This window comes from Rhipicephalus sanguineus, chromosome 10 (assembly GCF_013339695.2).
Source record: "Rhipicephalus sanguineus isolate Rsan-2018 chromosome 10, BIME_Rsan_1.4, whole genome shotgun sequence".
In the NCBI taxonomy this organism is placed as follows: Eukaryota; Metazoa; Arthropoda; class Arachnida; order Ixodida; family Ixodidae; genus Rhipicephalus; species Rhipicephalus sanguineus.
Window position 1 is genome coordinate 21,468,993 of NC_051185.1, and position 20,565 is coordinate 21,489,557.

The 20,565-nt window shown below is 42.0% G+C and overlaps 1 protein-coding gene across 1 annotated transcript in view; it reads right to left on the reverse strand.

Annotated features, from left to right (window-relative positions):
- Positions 1–638: 638 nt before the first annotated feature.
- The window catches only part of LOC119407227 (protein FAM135A), a 47,968-nt gene continuing 28,041 nt past the window's right edge, over positions 639–20,565 (reverse strand). The window contains exons 15-22 of the mRNA XM_049419921.1: positions 20,301–20,360; positions 18,849–18,958; positions 18,233–18,324; positions 17,252–17,349; positions 14,132–14,283; positions 12,073–12,183; positions 11,081–11,197; positions 639–9,260 (exon numbers count right to left, since the gene is read on the reverse strand). Coding sequence (XP_049275878.1) covers positions 9,055–9,260; positions 11,081–11,197; positions 12,073–12,183; positions 14,132–14,283; positions 17,252–17,349; positions 18,233–18,324; positions 18,849–18,958; positions 20,301–20,360 — 946 coding nt within the window. The 3' untranslated portion in view covers positions 639–9,054. The remainder of the gene's footprint in view (positions 9,261–11,080; positions 11,198–12,072; positions 12,184–14,131; positions 14,284–17,251; positions 17,350–18,232; positions 18,325–18,848; positions 18,959–20,300; positions 20,361–20,565) is intronic.

Consider the following 20,565-nt stretch of genomic DNA (forward strand, 5'->3'; position numbering starts at 1 on the left):
AGTCACTTCATTTTAAAATAAAAAACGGAAACCCCATGAAAGGGAAGAAAAACAGTACAAAAATCAACACTGCCCCATATTTGGGGGCCAGCCTAGAAATTCAGTACCCAAGCTCCATCTGCAAAGAACCAACTCATCTACTCTCATGACATGACCTTATGGAAATGTGTGAATGTAACTGGCTGGTGCAACTCGGAATTGGCCAGCAGCATGTGTGTTACTGTACTCATAGTCGGGCACTCGCTTGTGGTAATGTGTATTGCACCTTCTATGTCACAGTTCTCCATGTTAAATTCACTGAAACTGCGCTTAACAACATGGAAAAGGAAACAGCAGCCCACGTCTCATTGACGCTTGGAACATGTACACTGTTTTGTGCTTGATAAAACGATTTAAAGAGCCTTGCACAAGGTTTTTACACTAGAAATAAGACAAGCATGGTTCACAGATAACATGGTGGTAATCGCAAGCACCAAACTGATATGCAGGCAAGAAGGCTTCGCATTAAAGCACTGTTTTTTCATCTAATCGGAAACTACCAGCCTGCCACTGAATACTTACATAGCACTCTGCGGCTATTCGAGGCAAGAAAATATAGCATGTCCCAACAGTCAACAAAGAGACCATGACACGGCAAGTCCCGCGCAGGGCGGCATTAAACATCCGTTTAATGAAGCGCAACAAGTGCATACAGTGATCACACACATTGAATTTTCATGAAGACACCCATGTACACAATACGCGTCACACGCGCACACACACATAATGCATCCCTCCACTGAGCACACTCGTACAAGCCAGTGGCACGCCTCTAACGACGAGTAGCAAAGCCGCACTCCTGTACATGACTAGGTGACGATCCACGGTGACAATGGAAAAAAAGCGAGCCACGATTTCTCAAAGATTGTTCGCTGAACACTTTGGTAGGTGAGGCCAGCCAAAATGAAACGAGGAACGAGCAAAAATGGCACGTGAAATCTTGGCTTTAAGTGTGTATTCTACACACGCAAAGCGTGCGGTATACGGCGGAGTGGTGTCTGACCAACATGTGGTACACAACCAATCCGGAGCTCAAAAAACTTCCGGAGTACAAAAAAGTCCCATCTCGAGCCTCAGACTCCCTCGCGGTTACAAAGATGTGAGGTGTCCCGACACTACCGTATTGCCACCGTTCGACCACTGGCTTTGTAGCTTACATTGTTGTATGGTGTGGTAATGAGACAATTACTGAACAGCATCTCGGAAATGGAATGAAGGTCCGCTGTGCGTTTCGCTACATTACACCAAGAGCCGTGTTGCAGTTAGGGCTGGGCAACTGACAAGTCAACTTCCTCGTTAATTTCATCAATGCCTCAATAAGCAGGAGGCCTCAGGCAAGTTGTCTACAATCGTAGGCAACCTAATATAATGCAAAAGAGTGCAATCCTCAAGCGTTAGCATAGCAGCGATGGCTGTATCCTAAACACTACATTCCCCACACAGACAATACCCTGAACCCCACCCACTCTTTTGTGCTTCCATACGGCACTTACTTGTAGGGCGTCTACAATGCTCAATGAGATATTCAAATTTAATGTGGCCAAACCAAACTGGCTAAGTTTGAATGCAATTCAAAAAAAGACACATGCCCATTATAACGACACCTATTTAGGCTTATTTTTTAAAGACCATAGCTACCTCATGCAATGGAGTGTTAGATTATAAAAATTGAATTTTGACTGCCCAGGTAATGGCCATTTATTTGTCTAATGGTCTCTCATGCAATAAGTATGCCTCAACTGCCTGGGGCTGCGATATACTGTTTTGTAAATTGCCACATTAATTAACACTGGTAATTAGCCATGTTCTAAATTGTAATCGATGCCCAGCCCTAGCTGTAAACGTTGCATGAGCCTCGAGTGAATGTTGTTACTGCCTGAAGCCCTTGCGGCGTGCACAGTTTCCCTTGACGCACAGAACTGTAGGCATGACATGAAATGGGGGTACTTCTGACTAGCTTCGTGTAGGTGCAGTGTTGAACAATGTGAACTAGAACACCCGGCTTACATCGAAAACGCCCATACTCCTGGCCCTTAAAAAGCTGGTTTCTTAGACAAAGAGAGCCATACAGCGAGCGTAGGCATGCGATACCTCGAATCATACTCCTTAAGCAGCAGTCGCTTGAATGTCAATATGGTGTTCTCATTTATATTGTACCACCCTGTACTATCCACGAGACAGGTGGCATTATGGATTTGAAGCATGTAAGTGGCCACGGTATCACTCCCCTGCGTATTGTACTGAAGGTGGAGAGGAGAAGTCTCAGCTGTACAATGACCTTAAATGATGGAGGCAACGACCTGCACATAAACTAGTTTTTTTTTTCCATGATAAAGCAAAAGCCACGGTTTACATATTGGATGTAGATAAGCTTGTACTGTCAAAACTAGTACTGCTACCCAGTAGGTAAGGGAGTTTTCACAACCAGGTTTACCATTTGGGCATGTAAGTATGTGGCTGATTAAGTGAAGGATAACGGCGATAGAGATGGCAAGGGTGGTTGACATGAAAGATTAGGTGAAAATGGTAATATCCACGATGACTAATTGCTTGACAGCGAACTGGATCGTCACATTAAATTGGGGTTCGTTTCCCGCGAGACAAATTGCCTCTAAGGGATCTGTTCGTCTAATCAGAACTTCACTTCAGGGTAGCCTGACTTGTTCAAATATATGTAAACACATTTTCATGTTAAGCAATTGCTAAACTAAACTAAATCATTTTTTTTTTCATTAAACAAAGTCTATAGCCATTGTTGAAAGCAGATTAGGGTTTAGATATTCACGTTATAGAAGAAAGTAATGAACGTGAAAAAAAAAAATGTTCGCAACTAAGTCAGCAGTGAAGACTATGTTTAAAGCAGAAATATTTACTACAATTAACTTTAGCGCTTCTGAAAGTTGGTACTTCATTTGCTTGTGTTCTTAAGGGGGTGGTGCCACCAAATTTGTGGCTTGCGCGTTCTTTGCTGTGAGCGTTTCCTATAGCTCCAGGAAGCATGATGCACGCACCAAGGTTCATGTATTCTCGCTAAATAATTTAATATCGCCTTTTGATTTGGACAACTTTCGGTTTCGGTTTCTGGGCGCCGAGGTAGGGCAGTGACGTAGAAGTGTAGGAGGCGTAGTCACGTGACCACACAAGGCTGTGACGCACATAGCCAGGAAGCGATCGAAACTCGGCGAGTGATGTAGCAACCGATGCTTTGCCGGTACTATAGTGAACTAGAATATATTCTAGTTCACTACAGCCGGTACGTACGTTGCGGAAGTGGCGGAGGTCCGGAGGTCACTCACGTTGCTACGGCAGATTTGGTGTGACGTCACTACAACTTTCGTTGCCCTTCCTACAGATCTACGTCAGTGTTGGCGCGCTAGCGATGGGTTTCGATCGGGAGAATGAGCATTTAGGTACACTTCGGAAGGGAATTAAAATATATTCTAAACGTTTGCTGTGTCCGACCCTTCGTGTGGAATGTCCTTGCATACAGAGGAAACCCACAACAGGCTTGTTATAGCCTCGAAATTTGATGGCACCACCTTTTTAAGAAAGATAACTCACAGAAAAGACCAGCATTTTCTATAGCCAACATTATGTAGTATGTATATTCTGTTAAGCTTTAAAGAATTGCAGTGTCTTTATGTCAGGGAGATAGAAATACAGACCTGATGCTTTTGTCTTTAAATTTCACGGTTTGTCAGTCTTCATTTTAGAAGAAGGTGGAACAGACATTGGAATTTCACATTATGTACTTAAAACGCAACAAATTTCCTCTAATTAGGGCAACTACTGCCTAACAGAAGCATTTCTGTTTCTTAAATGCATAAAAATGAATGTAAGGGCAAAATTTTCATTTTCTAAATATAAGCACATTAATTATGTGGGATATGAAACAAAACTTCCCAAATTGTTCTGGCTTTTAGGGAATAGACGACACGCTAGACTAAAAAATGCGCTTCTCCACAAGACTGGTGTGCGTCTTCACTAACCGAGCTGGCAGATATTAAGCTATAGTCACAATGATACTAACCAGCCAATGTGCGGCATCAATGTATGACATCAACGTATGATGTCATATACAACAGTGCACAACATCATATGTTAGTTTATGACATTATACGTCCACGTATGACATCATTTCCGATGACTCGTGTTCATTCACCACACCGTAAAAAAACTTTTCAAACTCATGTTCTATGTTTAACATCGCTACCAGATGGATTTGGGCAAGTTGGTTGTGCAGGAGAGCCTGCTAACGAAATTTCATGCATCTTCCATGCAACTTACCAGAATGTAGATTTAAACATGCCAACAATGACCAAACTGTTGACTGCAGTTTGCACACGAGTGTACTGGCTCGTGACTACATAAAACTACTGCGCTGAAACCTCCATTTTTGGCAAACAGCAACCTTCAAATTACAGCAAACGCACTGAATGAACTTTTAAAATCATGGCTTTTGTGAAAATAGTATATATTTACACACGGAAAAAGAATTAGCACACAACAAAAAAACGAGACATAACAGTAGGCAACCAGAATAAATATATTTGGCAACTTCGAAAGAAAGATAGTTAACATTATTGTGTAATGGCACGCTAAGTGAAGTCTCATGGAATGAAAAAACAAAAAATATTTCACTCGCAAACAAGAAATGTATACGACTTGGCCAGTAACAATAATGGCCATCCTGTACACTGTCCAACATAAAAGTGGCAAACAGCGTGAACATCCTTGAGAGTTTTCGACGTCTGTTGCTGGGTTTTATACACGAACAATGGAATAGCGATTCATTAAAAAAGCATATTACACTAACATCAGCTCAAGTACAATGAGTGAATGTACATTAAATGAAATGAAATTATTACCGGTTGTACAGAAAATGTGATGAGTTGCGCTAATTTTACAAGAGTGCGTTTCATGAAACGCGCATATTTCATAAAATGCATGGCTTAACACTGAAGATTCTTTCTTGAGTTTGCACAAAACATCACACATTTTTGTCAGACAGTTATAAAACAAAACATTGTGCTAAATATACACGTAAACTCTCCTTCATGAGCTGTGAACTTAGCATACATACGTAGGAACTAAAATCTGCACTGCAATGCTACCCGTCCGACATACAGTGTCAACATCAGCAAATCAGTATCGTTTCAAGCTCCACACCATAAATGTTCTGAAACAGCTCCGAAGCAATACTCTAGATGATAGCCATCTTTTCAGAAGCAAAAGGAAAAAGACTACTACGATAAGCTCGCTCTCAATCAGTACGTCATGGTGTGATCACTAATCGTAGAATGTAGAAACAAGTGCAAGAAATAACAGTCCATCGAACAATAGCGCCAATACAGATTTGTCACGGCAAGTAATATACATATGCCTTAACGACTACAATGTTACTGATTCAAAACGCTGGAACCAAAATGCGATAACGGCGAAATTACAAAACAGCATAAAAAGCAAACAACTAAAAGAATGATTTCCAGAGGTAGTCGTCTCCTGAAAAACTTAACATGAGATTATTCACTCATACGCTCTTCATATTCATTAAAGCAACATATTAAAAATAAGCATGCACCAATAAATTTCTGCACTATCTCAAAAAAAAAAACTGAACGTCATCTTTGGCTAACAATCAACACTGCCAACAAAATAACTAAAAATAATTATACCTCTCCAAATAAAGTACAGTGGCATGGCAATAAAGGCTATGCTAAAAACCAAAAGTATTGAATACTTTCTAAACAAATTAGCATATTGAAAACAAGCTTTAAAAGAATCTACGCACTCACAATTTACAGGAAGTTAAGAAACGGTAACAAAACCGTTAACATGGACAAATCTACATACAATCATTTACATCTTCAGGGGTGAATGCCTTCTTTCAAGTGACCTGCTAAGGAAAATGTCAGTTATGAGAACCCGCAATAAGTATTCACGGTTATTTATGGAAAACAAAACTTGCGAGATCGTTTCAGATTGCTCGCATTGACTGGGCTTCACGCTATTGCTAGCTGCAACGTCGTAGCGTCAAAAAAAAGACAAGACAAAAAGGATATAACAGAGACAAGTGATACTCTGTCTTTTCACAATGCGCTGTTGCATCTTATTCGTCGGTTACAACCTAAGAGCGAGCATAAGCTCCGCCTAGCCACCACTGTTCCACACATTAGAAATTTAGGCACAGACACAGCAAGTACAGGGTCCGTCAAAAGTTCCCAGGCCATGATGCCATAGGAATACACTCAAATCTCATTATAACGAAGTTACATCTTACATGAAAGTAACTTCGTTATATCCGAAAATTCGTTATAAACGTATATTCCTAACACTGTATGCATTGCAAGACTATCCCTCATTTACTTCCTTATAACCGATATTTTGTTATATCCGTGTTCGTTATATCGAGGTTTCAGTCTACATGGGATATTGGCCTGAGGGCTTTTGACGGACTCTGTACATTCCTCCTCTTTCAGTCTCTACCAAATGTTTTCAATTTAGTTTTTTTTTCTCCAAAAGTTACCAATGAGAAGAATGGACTGCTGGATGCTACGGTGAAACAAGCATTTGTAGGTGATTTTCAAGAAAGAAACTGAAGAAAAAATAAGAGTACCTATGCTTTGTTTGACTTGACACCTGTTATCTGTTGATTGCATGTGTGTAGATCGCAGGGGTCTCAAACTCGCTTCAGCTAGCGGGCCGCAGTCACGAAATTTAGTCCCACAAGGATCGGAACACTGAAGAAAGTTGAAGCAAGGGGGGGTTAATGCAAGTATCGTTTAGCAAAGTCCGAAACATTTTATGCCTTGTGAAGCTGCAGGCCGCTAGAGAAATGTCTGCGGGCCGCGTGTTTGAGACCCCTGGTATATTCGACAACGTAGATGTAAGTCAGTGCTCATCCATGCAAGTGCTTGTGCAATTTGAATATTCTTAATATTGAATTCGGCACTTTCTGAATATTGCACGCTGTTTGCCCTATACCACATGTAGTGCTTTTATTTTTACATCTCATCAAGAAATTGTGACACATGTTTTTCACTGTATTAATCCCCCTCCTGTAATATTCCACTGTTGGGTTGACAGTATCAATAAATAAATAAATTAATAAAAATTTCACAGAAATTCCGACCAATTGCGTTTGCTCATTTTTTGTGCAGGTAAGATTTTGCCAACAATTTGGCCTGAAATCAGTGCAGGAATAAATGACATGGCGTATCCGCCACATGTGATTGGTATTATTACACATGCACCCCCTATTGCGAAAATCTAAAAGCTCGCCAACCATTGCTGAACGCCGGCTTTTATCTTACAATAAACAGCAACACGAAATGTAATGTGGCTAACTGAAACGAGTTCAGCCATGCGTACAAAACATTCAATGAGCGTGCCACAAAAAATTTGCGAGTGCATATGGCCAGCGGTGTGACCTTGAGTTCCTAGCTTAACGAGTGATTCACGTCCATGTGAGCTTGCTGAAACGGCAAGACATCCTGAAATGCCTATGGCACAGAGTGGACTACATTTTCCATTCTTTTGAAAAAATATTTTGAAGCGGACATTTACAGAGCTCACGGAATGAAACGCGACATCTAAATGTTAGTATAGCAGCTGGTACAAGCAATAACTCAAGATAAGCACGTCACGTTGCAACAGATCTGGCCACTGAAGGTGATGTGTACGAGGCGATGCTGCGGTGATGTGACGCAAACTGAAGACAGTGAAATCGAAAGTACTATGTGCATTACTTGCCATAAATCAACGTGGTTCATTTCATGAGCACTGTACAGAAATCCGCAACTCGAAGATCTTCTTCGCGTGATTCGAGCTAATAATTGCAAAAATGTACAAAACATCACTGCTTAGACCAAATGAAAGTGCTACAGGAACTTAGATGTGGCGATAGTCAACACAGCATGCTTTCACACATGGCACATGTCATTAATATGACAAATTTAATTAGCATTATCTGAGGATGCTTTCAACGTGCGTATCAAAAGACTGACCAAATTATTCTCACCAAGGGTCTCATGGAAACCACCATAACAGTAACAAGAATGGTGCTACGCAGTAATTTAGGCACTAACCTTAGAATATGGCTTTCACATCATTTAAAGTTCATGTTTGTATTGTTGTCACAAGTGAAGAGAAGAACATTATTGCAGCATTTGACACACTTTTACAAAAAGTCTCCGCTAGTGTATTACTCAATATTTCCGTTACACATGGCATAAAATGCATAATTAGTATTGTTTTAGAGTGTCACCTGCGTTATTGAAGAAGATAAGAACGGCAATGCAATATAAAGAAAGTAAATAAAGAAGGATTCTGCGATGTATTGGCTTGTGTCTCCCTCGAAAATCTGTAAAAACTCGTTATTTTTCAAATCAGCTTCGCAACTTCAATTACCTTTTATAGGAAATAACTTGGGAGTTGGCAGATTATGCTGGCCCATCAGCGAAGCTTCCTTTCACAGCAACACAACATAAACAACCTCTGCACGGCAAAGGGCCGTAGGCACGAATCATGGTGAGGACTACTACGCTCGGTTTCATGTGTCACGTGCAAAGCCATGGAAGCTCGTGAGTCGCACCAAGAAATAGTTCAATGATTTTACCACCTGTAATGTGATTTTTTTCTTTTTTGTTTTTAGGCTAAGTAATAAATAAAGATGCTTTGTGCCTTAGAAATAAACAAACCCTGTTATTTACACGGCTATCAATGGGTTATTCCGGATCGCTTAGTCGCTCCTTTGTTTTGTATCATGGCCTCCGTGATTAGCTCCGGTAGTGCACAGCCGGAGCCAATCTTGGAGGCCACGCTTACGACAGCGAAATCGAAGTGCGAGACGCGCAGACTTACACATTTTCCTGACCGAACGTGTTGCATAGCTTCCACGGCGTTGCACCTGATGTACGAAACGGAGTGTAGGCACAGTTCAGGAAAATAATCTCGATGGCAGACACACGCGGGTCTCGGATATAAAAAAACGAGGAGGGAGGGGGAGGGCATGTCTCACGTGAAGTATTTCAAACCCGTGACCACCATGAACTTCTCGATGAAGAGTTCCGAGTCGAGCACGGCGATGTGGGCGGCGCGGCCGATGAGCGAGTTGGCCGAGCTGGGCAGCGCGTGGTGCACGTCGTAGCGCACCAGGCTGATGTCCGGTTTGCTGGCCAGTGGCCGAAGAAGGTGGCTCACCATCTCCCGGTACGCGGCGCCTGCAACGAGTCGGCGCGTGAGGCCTTCGATGTACTGGAGAGTCCTAGCACATCCGGAGAGTCCTAGCACATACCGGAGAGTCCTAGCACATTCATAACATAGGGTTAGTATAGTTCATTATGAGTTACGGCTAGGTGGCGTAAGCCGTCGCCAAATCAAAATCGTACAGCCTAATCCATCTATCTGAGAGACACTAAAGTGAAACAATGGATCAGTTTAGATTGATAAACTGTACTCTGAAAACTCCAGTGCCATTAATTTCACCATCATAGGTCTATTAATAGACAAAAAAATCAAGGTCTAAGTTTCAATTCTAAATTTCCCACCGAAATATCCACATGTGACATCACGGATTTCAATGTGTCTTTTTGGTATTTTAACGACATTGGCTCAACAAAATTTCCTGAAACTTGGTATGGTATGTCCATGTCCCCCTCAGAGAACATTGTACTTCATTTTTACTGACTAGGGACTACGTATGAACTAGCAGACGGCATCAAAACCTCTGCTGTCACAGCGTTTGGCACGGGAAATTTTCCAGTGGCATCGCCACCTGTGTTCTCTTTTTGCGCATTTCGTCTGTTCCCAAGCGTCTGCTTGCGAGCAAGCATGGTGATTTTGGAATTGAAAAAGAGTGACGTGCTAATACGAGAGAAATCGTTTTTCTCTTTAGTGTCCCTTTAGTGTCTCCAGTAACCTAGTATCTCTCAAACAGCAAGAAGCTTGCAGAAAAAGTAACTCTCTGTATTGAGTAGTATGCTCTACTGTACAGCTGTTTGTAAAGAACACAATTACTATACTTCACCACATTACATGACTGTGTAATGCGGTGAAGCCTACTCAAGCAAACCTTTCACTAAAGAGTGCAACTGAAACCCAAGTTACATGAGCCATCCTTATTCTGAGAGACGCGACTCACTCATGTTTACTCCACGGCATGCACTGCCCATTCGGTACAATCATTTGACATGCCTCTATCGAAACAGTGCTGCTTCATCAGCATAAATATTCTTCAATAATGCGAGTAGTGATTGCCATACCGTTGGGAGAAGCACATTTGCTGGGGTGTAGCACGAAGCAGTGTTAAATACTATCTCTTGAACATAGCATAGAATGAGAGTTCGATATGCTCATTGTACAGCTCTATAACATTGCATAGGACTTCTGCGGGGATGGCACAACTGCTCCGATATGCTTGAGTCTGATGTACCCAGGATCAACAGTACACCATGGGCAATCGTCCTTAGATGAAAGAGATTAAAAATCTTCTATGGCAGATAGCACGATTATTTCGCATCAGCTGAACTGCTTGAAGAGATGGACACTATTTTCAAGGTAGACTGCTCACTGATATCAGCTAATTAATGAAGTAATACTAATTATAGCTTCACTTTAAAGCCCATGTACACGTTATGTAATTCAAGTCGCGTAAAGATGTCATATTCATGCAGCCCAAACATTTAGCTCAGCTGCAGTTTCCCCAGATATGTACGTAACCATAAGCTGCATTGAGACATGTTAGTGTTCTTGGACCTGTCGGCAATAAAGATGCTGACTATCGTTAACTGCATGTGATGAAGCTTTAAATGCATTTATGACGAATTTTTCACTAATACAAGAAATCTCTTCAATGAGGAGCGGAGTGGTTAACCAGTGTATGGCATCCTACATGCTACTCAGCAAGAAATGGGTTAAAAGTTAGAACCTTCAGTGCATCTCTGTTGTCAAAGCAGTTACATAACATTTGTAATTTTCGTAGCACGAATGCGAATTTAGTCAAGTTAATGAGAAATTTTGTAGGGTTGGCAGACGTGCTTACCTATTGGTGTCGTATCCTTGACTGCTGCCTTGCAGAGCTCAATCCTTGCCGAGTGGATGGGCACGTAACGGTCTTGCATGGACCCAAAGAGCAACACATGCTTGAAAAATTCCAATCCTGCAACACGAGAGGAGGAGATGAGAAAATTTCCGGCACCATGCGGAGCATGACCAATGATATTGCTGCCTATCTGAGACAACAAAAGAAATAGAGTTCTACCTCATCTGCATACATAGCCACTGTAGGTGGAGCGTTGTGTTCACAACTGGGTTGGTGGAAACATGTTGTGCCCAAGAGAACACAATGTTCCAACACGAACTCATTTGCAATATTCTGTGTTCGTGAGCTTTGAGTCGTGGACTAATTCACGCTTCCACTGCCAAATGCTAGCGTCTTGGTTAGCTCAACTCGTAGAGCGACTGCCCCGGAAAGGCGTTGGTACCGGATTCAATCCCCGGACCAGGACGAATTTTTCTTCTACTAGAAGCTTTCCTTCCTGAGAAATCCGTGTGGATTTCCCTGTGGCTTCATGCTACAGTCAGGTGGTTGACAATTATCCCTTTCATAATGTTGTTACATATAGAATCTCAATGATTCGAACTGGCAGATAACTTGAACTGCACGTCTGGTCTGAACAAAGTTGTGTGTGTTTCAATGAAAAAAAACTCCAGTAAATTCAAACTTTAACAACAGCGCAGCGGTTATTTCTAACAACATTTTTGCATCTATGGACTGCCTTTTCAGAAAAATTTGCATCACGTTTCTGCTCGCTTTAACATGCCTCCGAAGTTTTCAGATAATGGCTGGTACATTCTGCAAAATTTTAAACTCCACAAAAAAAGATAGGACAAAAAACAGGAACACATAACCGACGCACACACAAAGTTCCTGTTTTCTGTGTTCCTGCTTTCGTCCTGTCTTATTTGCACAGTTCAAAATTCTGCTGAATCTACGCACTAACTAGCCCAGCAACATGCCCGGCCGATACGTACCAGGCTTCTGGCTGAGTTTGTAGAGAAACGACTGCCGAATGTCGGCTGTGTCCTTCATTGCCAGCTGTAGCAAGGAACCAGACTTCTTCCACTTCTGCATAAACCACATTCCTGCCAGACAAAGAATGCGTGTGAAAAATTAGCTCCTAACATACATCTTGGTTGACAAAGCGCACACGAAACGATGATGAAGTATAAGAAAACACAGGACAGTGCCTGTCCTGTGTTTTCTTATACTTCATCGTCATTTCGTGTGCACTGTATCAACTAAGATGACTGCATACCAACTCGCTCAAGCTTCCATTTTTATCCTAACATACTGTACGCATGGTACAGTATGTTAGACAGCCAACATAGTACAAAGTTCATTTTCTAACACACCAAGGATTTAACGTCAAACCAATAGGCTTGTGCGAATAGTAAATTTTAGGTTCGAAGTGGATTCGATGTGAACCGTGATTTGGTAGAATAATATCAAATCTAATTCAAATGGTATATATCACATATTGTTAAAAAATGACCATATATGTCATGATCCAGCTAACCTGCACATTTTTTTCAAAATTAGAACAAGGCATGTGCAAATGTCATTCTTTTTGGTACAAAGGGAAGTGAAAGCGACTTTAAATAGTAGCAGGATTTGACTTTTGGTAGAATGCAAGTGATAACCTGTAAAATATGTTACGTTTTAAAATCGACTATACTCAGAGCATATAATCTGGTATAACAAACATTTATATTTAAAAAATGATGAATCGATGTGAGGGTAATATGTTCATTTAACCTTGAAGTGGGCTTCGCGGCAGTGCGTATTTCCCCTGGATAGGTGCATTCACGGCACAGCACCCCTCCACTCCAGTGAAACCAGCTTTACAGGGGGTTACATGTGGTTTACAGTAAAAGCTCGTTAATTCGAATTTCACGGGACCGGAAAAAATGTCCGAATTAACCGAATGCCGAATTAACGAATGAAAAGGAAAAACAACATTAAAATCAAGTTGGAGAAGCATACTTTTATTTGCTGAAGTATATTGTAATGGTCGTCTGCGTTTTCACGCAGATTCCGGCTTACATTACAATTTTTCTTAACTTTTCCAAATGGCCAACAGCACGCAAACTGTCGGAAGTGCTCAGGCAAACGCCCTCTAATATCAAAAGCGCCTCCGAGACTTCCCGTGAGGTGCGATGAGGTCGCGACATCATTAATAATTTCTTGATCGGGCAGGAGACCAGTCGTGGCGACACAATCATCAATCGCGATGTAGTCCTGAAGGGTCATATCTGTGAGAAGGACAGCATCGAAGGTCGGGCAGTCACCGTCGGTGGACTTGGCTGACACCTCGTCGATGCCACCGTCGGCTACTGCCGCATGCTCGGGCCTCACATGTAAACACGGTCACAACGGGAAAAAACAAGAACTCCGCAAGAAGAGACGGTGCCGACACAACACAAGGGAAAATGGCGTCAGAGGCACAGTGGAGCGAAGAAAGAAGACGCCGACGTTCGGTGACGCTGCGATCGCCCCCACTAGATGATGACGATGGCAATGTCACTCAACTTTCGGTTTCGCCCCAGTGGTGCCAGCGCTGCTTTACCACACATTTGTGTAGCGGCAGCCGTCAGAATTTGTCCGAATTAAGCGATGCGGAGCCCAATTCTGGCGAATTAACGAAGGTTTGGTCCCATAGATTAACATGCACTTTGGCCGGGACCAATAGAGCCGTCCGAATTATCTGAATTTCCGAACTAACGGGTGTCGAATTAAACGAGCTTTTACTGTATATATGTCTATTCGTTCATTTCGAATACTTCGAAATTTAGAATAATTTAAATTGATGTCGAAGTGAATTCGAATACTGTAATATTCATTCGAATATTCGAAGTGCTTGAATATTTGCACAAGCCTACATACCACACAATGAAACCACAACAGAGCTTGTGATTAGAGCATGAATTCACTGAACAGTCTATCTACTGCACACATCCTGTTTTTAACACCATAGGATATGGCGCTAGTGTAGGATACATTGTGAGGTGAAGAGATTCAAATCAGACTGACCCATGTTGACGAGGCCGCTGTTGTTGAAGAGCGTGCCCAGGTGAGGGCCTGACAGCGAGAGAAACGTGCACAGCTGGTTCAGGTAAGGCTTCATTTCGGGTCTGGTAAGCGCGCTGCGGATGATGATGTTTCCTAACGAATGGCCGATGAAACTGCAGAGGAAAGAAGCAGTGTGTCAGTACTCATTCACCGAACAAGCTATAAATGAAAGAGCAGCATGCATAGTTCAATTACAATGATACACCCCCTTATTACTAGGCATGGGCGAATATTAGAAGGCTTCGAGTATTCGAACGAACATTACAGTACTTGAAGTTGCTTCGATGCGAATTCGAATTATGCAAAATTTCAAGGTATTTGAAGTGAATGAACAAAGGTGTGTTTTACCACACTTAACCTCTGAAAAGGTGGTTTCACTGCAGCGTGATGCTACTATACCATGAAGCCACCTATCTAGAGGAAATATGAAATGCCGTGAAGCCACACTTAAACGTTAATAATAATATCTGGGGTTTAACGTCCTAAAACCATGATATGATTATGAGGAACGCCATAGTGGAAGGCTCCGGAAATTTCGACCATCTGGTGTTCTTTAACATGTATTGATATCGCACAACACGGGCCTCTAGAATTTCACCTCGATTGAAATGCAACCGCCGCGGCTGGGATCGAACCAGCGACCTTCGGGTCAGCAGCCGAGCACCTCAACCACTACACCACCACGGCGGACACACTTCAAGGTTAAATGTACAAGTTACCTGCACCTCAATTGCTTTTTTGTTTAAAAGCGAGTTATGTGGGCTTATATGCATTACGTATAGCAAATTTTAAAACGTAACGTACTTTACAGCTTATAACTTATGGCCTATTATTATTCAAATCCTGCCACTATTTGAGTTTGCTTCCACTTCACTTCAAACCAAAAAAGGGACATTTGCACACGCCTATAGTCCGATACAACTTAAGAAGTCCAGAGACGCCCCCGCCTAGATGAGCAAAACGCAGCAGCCGATCGCCTCCGCGACTAAAGAAATAGTCCCGCTCATGCACTCGGCAATGTTCTCCGAAGGCGGGGTCACCGGCCGCTCCGGCTCATGACGTCAGTACAGAGTGGGCGCCCATTGGTGCAGGCCCGTGTGCATCCGTTTTTGAGGTGGAAATGCCGCGGTCTTTCAATGTTGTATCAGACTGTAGCTACAATTCTTAAATACTATACTGTGCAAGTTAGTTGGGTCATGACAAAAATGCTCATTTTTGTTTATAATATGTGACATATATACTATTCAGCTACACTCAAACCTCATTATAACAAAGTCACATCTGCCACGAAAATAACTTCGTTATATCCAAAAATTCGTTATAAACGTTTATTTGTAACACTGACTATTCTTCATTTACTTCGTTATAACCGAAGATTCGTTATATCCGTGTTCGTTATATAGAGGTTGGAGTGTATCCGATTCGAAATTATTCGACCAAATCACTATTTGCTTTGAACCTTAAATTTACTAAAGCTCGTTAATTCGGATTTCACGGGACCGGAAGAAATGTCTGAATAAACTGAATGCCGAATTATAGAAAGTATCAAGCGAACATTAAACAAATGCCTGTCACATCAATATACTTTCATTTTCTTGATAAATACATAAACCCTGTACTTATTTTTCATACCAGCAGTGTAAAAGACGTAATATACTCGTCATCCCGCGGCTTCGTTCACTACGCGACTACGGGGCAACACTCCCGAGTTTAATTAGCCAGAAACGCGCTTTGCACCCCTCACTTATTACCGCTAGTCTATTACAGCTGCTACCAACACCACCAGGTGCACGTGACGATAGTTTTTTCGCAGGTAAAATGGCCGGCAACTTATCGTTCATCCATCGTGATGTAGCGAGCGAGTTTTATGCCAGCATGCAGTCCACAGCTGAAAGCTCTTCATCCCCAACAGGTTCCGTCATGTTCTGTGACATTGCGCACGCATCACATCAAGTTAAAGCGAAGCTTCTGAGTGTTGACTCTGCATGTGGACAAAACCGTGGTCACTAACTGATGAAGATTGCAACGCACACTGCGCTGCCTCGTTTGGGTTGACCGCCACTGCCGTTTTTGTTCTTTTGCATCGCACATTTGCAGTGATTCGCGCTCAGCGCACTCTGACGATCGTCCGAAATAAACGAGTTGTGGCCAAATGTGACTGAAGTAACGAAAGTTTGATGCCATTAAGCAATGTATATGCTGGCCGGGACCAAAGAACACGTCCGAATTATCCGATTTTTCGAATTAACGAGGGTCGAATTAACAAGCTTTTACTGTATTCGCCTATTCCTACTTCATACCAAGAAAGAGCACAAGTACACGCACACGTATAAGAGTTGTGGAATGGTCACCAAGTTCCATTCCCATTTCATTGTGTTGAATGATGTAAAAGTTTCATTCTTTTCAATTCCACGGAGGTGGGTGTCCCATTCAATTTCCATTCCAGCAATGGCTGCCATATTAACATTTCAGTCTTTCAATTTTGGCAAGGATCACAAGCCGATGGCAATGCCTTAATACTGTGAATTTTTTTCCTGTCCCAGACAATGTGGCACAAAAACACCAATGCCTGCAACATTGTCATCATAGGGCAATAAACAAAGAAATAGTCACAAAGGTAAAGTTACTTCATTCCCATTCAATTATAACTGTAACACTGCCGTCAATCGATCAACAATCAATCAATCAAAAAAGTTTATTTAAACAAGCAATGTGTCAGTGAAGTCATAACTTTCATACTAACAGCATCATCAGGAAAATGTTAGTTTACACTTTGGAACTTCTACGTATGCATTAAATCCGAATTGCACAACCTCATGAAAATTTCAAGAAAGAAACGAGCACCTCAAAACACCAGCACTTTGTTCCTTTTCACATACTGTGCCTGCACTGCACAAATAAACTAACAAGAAAACCTTTTCATTTGGTGGGTAGGTGTTTTTCCTTACAAGTGTCTTCAGGTGCTGGGAGCAGAAGAGCCAGCTTTGTTGCACATCTTTATAATCACACCTCTATAAAAGTTTAATTGAGGCAAAAAGCAGACATCAAGACTGATATGCATAGGAGACGCCGAAGACTTGCCTGATTTTGGCTGGCTTCAGAGCGAACACTTCAATGTGGTAGCTAATCTCAGAAACGAGACGGTCCGTCATGGTTTCAAAGTCCTCGAAAGTTTCACCCTGTAATCGACAAAGCAGGTAATTAAAACAAGGGCAACAAAGCCATTGCCGAAGGCTTCGGCTAGATTATTGCTTTTTGCTCCATGCTAAATTGGCTAACGCTCCAAGTTATGGCTATTGCTCCATGCTACATTGGCTAATGCTCCATGCTACATTGGTTATTTCTCCATGCTACATTGGCTAATGCGACAAATTATGGTTTATGCTCCATGCTACATTGGCTAATGCTCCAAGTTATGGCTGTTGCTCGATGCTACATTGGCTAATGCTCCAAATTATGGCTTATGCTCCATACTACATTGGCTAATGCTCCAAGTTATGGCTTATATTCCATGCTACATTGACTAATGCTCCAAGTTATGGCTATATTTCTCCATGCTACATTGGCTAATGCTCCAAGCTATGGCTGTTGCTCTATGCTACATTGGCCAATGCCCCAAGTGATGGCTATTAGCCCATGACACATTGCATGATTCAGGTGATTACTTAACTATGTGATGCAACTATAGATGCATGAATGCCCTTAAAAGTGGGAATGACGTGAATCGCATCAAGAGTTTAAGTTGCCTGAAAATTCAAGATGGTTTACAATACTAGAACATACAAGCACCAGCGGCACAGACGTGTTTGGGAGTGTCACCTTGTGATGTATTCTTCAACCACAATGCACAAACATTTTTGTGACGTGTCACTGCTCCGACAGAAGGGCGAAAAAAAAGGTCTTCTATATGCTACAAACTGCTGCTGTTACCACATTCATACATTCATACGTTTAGTGTGAGCTATAAGCAAACCTAATATAAGTAGGCTCACATTTTTTTTGATGATCCTTTAGTTCATTAAACGTGCACAACAGAAGAAGCTGTAAATAACAGTGAGTCACCTGATTCCTTTCAGACATGAGGAACTCAAAGTTGACCATGGGTAGACCCAACTCAAGGTACGTGCGGACTAGTCTCAAATCGGCACTGTTTCCTGCATTGCAAAACAAAACAAGAGCACCAAAAACATTGTTTACACATCACACATGACTAGGATTTAACGAGCAATTACAGCAAGACAAATTCAAAGTGAAACTTTCAAGGCACATATTGAACTGGTATATTTGACCCGTATAATGAAAGACACTTGAGTGCTGAAAATAACACACAGAGATAGACATAAATAAAAGAAAGGCATGAAGTGAACAAAAACACTTTTCGCAACAGCTTTTACAAGTAGAATACTTCGCTTAGAGACTTTTGATTGGCTGCACCTGAATCAGAGCTGTACAGCTACTTGATCAAAGCAGTCATTGCACTTAATTCTGAAATTAATTTGCTATAATTTCATAATTATGTCATCCATGTGCCTACTAGGCGTAATTTGCTAACAGAGCTTAGTTTATTATTATTATTCAAAATCCTTCAAAGCTTCAAGCCAGTGCATGCTGGTTCAAAGATTAGTAGATTAGAAGTTTAAAGATTAGATTAAAGATAAGAAGTACTCTCGGCACATACCATCCAGGCCATGCACACATATCACAAGATGAAGTCCTTCGGGGCTGAACGCTCGCAGGTCGTTATCACACTGGAAGTAGGGCACCGACGACGCCAGAACCGGGAAATCACTGCAGTGGGGCAATAAGCAAGAAAATGCCTCACAACTCTGAAAAAGCGTTTGGGACAAAAAGTGCACCGCACTCTCTTAATGAAACAGCAAGTCCAGGTATTGTGTCACGAGGAGCAAAGAATGACGTCCACGGTACAATTTGCAAGTCAGAAACATTCCAGGTTCGTAACTGCTCTGGTTACAACATGAACTTGATGCAGAGTGCTACAGAAGGCTGTTTACGCCCGGAGGTTTGCTGGTGACACAAGCAACATGTCGTCCTTTCTTGTATTCTGCAGCATCTGTGTACCTTATTTCTTCATAGTTTGCCTTGGCCAGCATTTTCTGAATCAAAGCTGCGCTCACTCGGCCCTTTATTGCTTTATCACTTGCAGAGGATTTCTCGGCTGTGACTGTCTGTGTGTGTGCGGTGAACACTGAAGTGATGTGCGTGCACGTAATACTTGATCCCTCTTTCCTCCTTGCTCTCTCTTCTTTTTTTCTCCCCTTCCCCTCCCCCCGTGTAGGGTAGCAAACCGGGTATGACCTGGTTAACCTCCCTGCCTTTCCTCCACTTTTATCTCGTCTCTCTACCTGCCTCTCGCTATTTGTTGCATTCTGGAAGCACGTCTCTAGGTATGGCAGCTACGTGTACCCTTGCTCTCAGAGATTGTGGTACACATTCCAGACTCTTGCACTCTTTTTAAACAGAGTAACCGAGTCTTCTGAGAAGCATTCGACCAACAGTGGTAAGTTTCAGTCATGCAATATGACTGGTCTTGTGAGCTTCCACACGCTCCTCCCAGGTATTATGGAATCCTGGTTTCATTCATTTGTCTGTCAACGTGCTGGGTGACAGTTCAATTGCCATGTCTTTCTCATGAGTATATTCAGTTTGTCTCTTTCACTATTCCCCATATCTAAGCGCAGTGTGCCGTAGGTAACGCTGCTGATGAAAAAGGCTTGTACGAGTTTCAGAGAGTCCTGGATTACCCAAAATAGCTGTCATGTCATTTCTGAAGCGCTGATGCTATGGCAGTACTGCGACTGGACTGTCTTGGTGCCATTCTACTCGAATGACTCTACCAGTCATTTAACTCAATTGATCAATCAAGTTCTTGCAAGAATTGATTACATGATCAGGGAAAATGCGTGACATTCTAAAGTCTAAGAGGTGCCCCTACCGGCATAAACACTTCAGGCAATTCCAACTTTTGATAACTTGAACTACATTTGCAGTCCAATTACAGTAGAAGAATCACAAGTCAGCTGCTAGCAGCTACCACTACCACTGCATGAAATGGTGAATACTACGACCATCACAACCAAGAAATCAAATTAAAAGAATGGCAGATACAGACCTGTACCAGAGCCAAGGCATGTTTAGGTGTGCACGGAATTCCTCTTTTGCCTTCACAAAGCTGAATGAAAAAGAAAAACAAAAGGATAAGAATTAACAAGAGCTTTCAAATAATTCTACACCAAATCACGTGTCTGAAGCACTAGTGAGCCCAAAGTTTCCCATCGCTTGACTCGCCCATATGACCCAGCCAATGACTTAATTGATTTTGTATGAAGGTTATGACTCACGGCAGATTTGCAGACAAGGTTGAGGACAAATGTATT